The sequence below is a fragment of the Morone saxatilis genome, unplaced genomic scaffold (genome assembly GCF_004916995.1).
Source record: "Morone saxatilis isolate NCDOM2014 unplaced genomic scaffold, NCSU_SB_2.0 Contig0, whole genome shotgun sequence".
Classification (NCBI taxonomy): Eukaryota; Metazoa; Chordata; class Actinopteri; family Moronidae; genus Morone; species Morone saxatilis.
The window spans coordinates 5,511,089-5,515,298 of record NW_023339650.1 but is presented as its reverse complement, the minus strand read 5'-3'; the positions used below and the strand labels follow the sequence as shown (position 1 = coordinate 5,515,298).

Sequence of the window (4,210 nt, the reverse complement as noted above, 5' to 3'; positions counted from 1 at the left end):
TTTTGTCTCAGCCAGCTGGAGGGATACCATTGTATTGGCTGTATGGAAAGAAGGTTGCCATCAACGTAGACACAGAACAGACGCTATCCATTAGTGATTTAAAGAGTAGATATGTATGGTTTAGCAGATAACAAAAGCTATTACACTTCAGTTGGTCTATTTAAGAAAATATCTGTCCTTTATGGCAAGGACCATCCACAACACAAAACACTTAAATTTAAGAGAAGTTACTCTTAAAAACACTTTACATCTTTGGCCACTGTCCCCACATCCGTTTTTGGTGTTTAAATGTGTTTAAAATTAAATAAACTAGTCTAACTGGGTCTGGTGAGCTCCTATTTCTGTCAACCCCTCAGATCATGTGCACTTATTAAGGTGAGTGGTTATAAAGGGCAAAAAACATGATACAGATTATTGCAAAATAGGATGCTGAAGGTCTAAATTCAATACATACTTCAGTCTTGACACCCAGGTCAGGGTCATAGTCAGATGGTCAGATTTAAAATCATATTCATCATCATTTCATCTAATAAAAATGTCTGCAAAACACAGTTCTCTAATTCAATCTCACCCACAAATGTGATTCGTCTGCTTCCTCATTCACAATAACACCATAACAACATCACATTTGTTGGTAAAAACTGAATTGGCCTGCGACAGTGCAGTGGTTTGGGGAGAGCACAGGAAGGGGGTTACAGAATCTAGAGAGTGTGTGTGGGGCATTTATTCCAACTGTACGACTTTGATTTGTGATTATACAGAAGGGAGTACGGCCCAACATACATGTTATTGCAATGGCTGTGAATGTGGTGTAACACAGTCGGACAGTGGTTCCTCTTTTCATACAGATGAGTGAAAACAAGAAATGGAAGTGTTACGGCTGAAATCCATGGGTACAGATCTGACACAGCACAGGTTACTCCGTCTTCCATGGTCAGTGTAGCAGCTTCAACTTACTAACTAACATCTCTTCACAGTTTTATTTAACTCTTCTGGAAAATGGACCATTGAGTTGTGACAGGAAAGAAATTGAAGTCCCCCTGCACTCAACAACATGCTTTTTTATCTTGTTCCTACAGCTGGATGTTATATGTGCACAATATGACACAATTTATTGTTCCAAATAGACTATTTGTCTTTATACCTCAATACAGGTCTGGAGGGGATCTTTAAAATTACAATACAACACAAAATGAGCATGTGTACCTCTGTCCTGTGAGCCAGCTGCCATCCAGTTTCTGTCTGCTTGTAAAATTCCAGGTAAGGGTCGGACTTCCCAAAGAAATCCTGTGAATGAATATAGGAATAAAACACACCAATAAGTAAAATGTAGATAGATCGAGACAATATCTAAAAGAATAAGAAGAATTACCCATACCTTGTTATCTAGTTTCCTTGCTTCAACTTCAAAATTCACCACCCTGTTATCTTTTATTTCTTCTGCACTGATCTACAGCAGAATAGGGGACAAATTAATAAATAACAGGGGAATAAAAATACAGCCAAACAACATTTCTGTCTCTCTCTCTCTCTCTCTGGCACTCACTGTGATGGTCCCTTTTCCTGCAGGGGTCTTGTTCTTCAAGACAAGCGGTCGGGTCAGTTTTTTACTGGACACAACCTGAAAGAAAGAAGCAGCAGCAGCATGAATAGTTGAATCCAGCAGAGAGGTGGATGAGTACAACACAGCAGTCTCAAGACAACAAGGCAAACAGCCAGAACAAACAGGTACAATGAACATCTGGGGTCAGATTACACAGAGAGAGTCGACACAGCAACTGCTTATCAAGGACGTTCATGCTTCATCTCTAACATGGTCAAACAGTGGTGTGTTATTACACTACAGTATGTGTGCGTGTAACCTTCAGCACACCCTGATCAACACAATTATCGGATTTAGGACGACTCTGTATGAACATGTGTTGTGAACACCGAGTCGTGTCCTTCCAGAAGAAGAGAGGAGCGCATTACCTGGCCCAGGGTGCACTCCAGTTGTCCCAGGAAGTCATCGTCACTCAGGTCGACAGTTTTGTTGTCGATGTCATAAATCCCAAACTTCAGTTTTTGCACTATTTCAAAGTAGTAGTCGATGACAAACTTTTTGGCAAACTTTGGGCTGAGGCAATTCTGGACTTGCTCTGTTCGTCCCACCTGTTAGGAAAGGTTGGACTGCAATGAGATCCAGGAGTCTGAGAAATAACACTGCTGTGAACTCAAGTGGTAAAGTTGGTATGTATTTGCACACATGCACTGGTGAAACAGGAAGTGGACATGATGCAGCCGCTGCTTTACACAACACTGACTTTTCCCATCTGGAGTTAACGATTAACAATGCTCTTAGATTTTCTCTTGCAAGTGGAAAAGTGATGCAATTGTCACACCTAGTCACAATATACACTTTACATAACCTGCACAATCAGTTTCCCATAGCAGAGGAGATAGGGATGCATTTTACCTTTCAAAATAAACGTTTTGGACATGTTTTGGTTTCACATTCAGGCAAAAATAATAAACCAGATTTTAGCAGTTTTATATAAGCTCATAAATATCAACTGTGGATCTTTATGCAGTCTGATGCAGAGCCAGTCAAATGTCACGGACCTCATACCACTGGGAATCAGAGCTGCTCATTAACAGAGAACACAGAGGGTCGGACTTGGAGCCGATGTCTTTATCCAGGAGATTGTCACAGGACACAGTCAGCTCCACCTTGGTCACACACTGAGCAGCCATGTCTGAGAAATAACACAGGCAGAGAGGAGCATTACTGTGGGAACCAAACATGTTACTGTAAGCTTGTGAACGCACCATAATTGACGGTGGTGTGTAAAATGGTGGAGATGCTAGTGAAGAGTAGTAGCACCGCGTAGAGAAGACACAACGAAAACAAATGTGTGTAACAAAGTAGGTAGGTAAATTATATTATCTCACCTTCACGACCTGGCTCAACACGGAGGTATTAGTTAAATAATAAACGCTACGCCGTAAACACATGTAACGTGAAAGTCTAGCTGCCTTCATACAACCTCACAAACCCCGTACTGCCTCACTCAGCCACGGCCTGGTAAGCAGTAACCGAGTTTCGTGGAAAATATGACACAATAACATGAGCACTAATGAGGTCCAGGCGGTGGGGAGGACAAAAGCAGAGTTCAGTAAGTTACAGCAGCTAATGCTAGCAGGCTAACTGCGCTAGTAAACCGTAAACGCTAGTTAGTAAGTTACATTAACACCTTTACCGTGTTAAAATCCGAAGATAATTAGCTGTCAGCCGTTCATTTAAACCCAAACTCACCGTTGACAGTTACAGGAGTCGCGGGAAGAAAACACTTAGTTGTTGTTGAGTGGTGCTCGTTGAGGTGCCGCCCTTTCCTAAAGTGTCGCGATTAAATCTCCGCTTGAACCTTTGAGCTCTGCCAGTCAATGGTCAACACCCAGAGCGACGCACCGTTACGTCGTTACCACAACAACAGCCCCGTTTGACACCGCGCGAATTCACTCTTCCTGCCTAATTTCAATGTTTTATTTTGAATGTCTTCACCGGAAATGAACGATTACATCAGCCGTGACGCTGCTGGAGTGTATTGACATATCGATGTAAGAGGTTGAGCATCGTTGCAGGGGTCACAGTGTTTAACAGCACTGGTCATTTCACTTCACTTGTGTCCATTTGTTTTAGTTTAGTCACTGTATTTTGAAAGAACTCACCGGAAGTGTTATCATGCTGTCATAGCAGTGACGCGAATTTGGCCAATTTAATATTGTTATGCAGTTACTCACATTGGCCACCAGAGGGCAGGACCATTAGTATGTAAGTACTCTTGTTGATACCTATACTACTACTACTGATGATAATAATAATAATAATAATAATAATAATAATAATACATATTGTTTTTTTGCAACTGCACTCTATTGGCATCAAGGTAAAGATGATAATATGATAATACTTGACATTAAAGTGTACTCTAGCTCTATCTGTGTAACAGTACAGTAAAACTATGTAGATTATATTTGTATACATTTATAATGTACTTTATGACACAGACACACATTTCAAGAATGCACAAAATAGGTTGTGAACATGAATCACTACTTTGTGAAAATACACACAGTATTTCTTTAATGTCATGAGATGCAGACAGGAGCACAGACATATGACAAATCTTTCAAATTGTGTAATAATTTTACGAATATTGAAGTGGAAACT

The 4,210-nt window shown here is 40.6% G+C and overlaps 2 protein-coding genes across 7 annotated transcripts in view; one reads left to right on the top strand and one right to left on the bottom strand.

The window, feature by feature from the left end:
• The window catches only part of LOC118329209 (copine-3-like), a gene marked incomplete at its 3' end in the record, with an annotated part of 7,299 nt that extends 3,755 nt beyond the window's left edge, over nt 1-3,544 (bottom strand). The window contains 6 exon segments of the mRNA XM_035663273.1: nt 1,207-1,287; nt 1,379-1,450; nt 1,547-1,621; nt 1,972-2,151; nt 2,602-2,735; nt 3,296-3,544. Coding sequence (XP_035519166.1) covers nt 1,207-1,287; nt 1,379-1,450; nt 1,547-1,621; nt 1,972-2,151; nt 2,602-2,733 — 540 coding nt within the window.
• The window catches only part of LOC118328819 (WD repeat-containing protein 37-like), a 30,875-nt gene that overhangs the window by 22,784 nt on the left and 3,881 nt on the right, over nt 1-4,210 (top strand). The gene's annotated exons all lie outside the window — the stretch shown is intronic.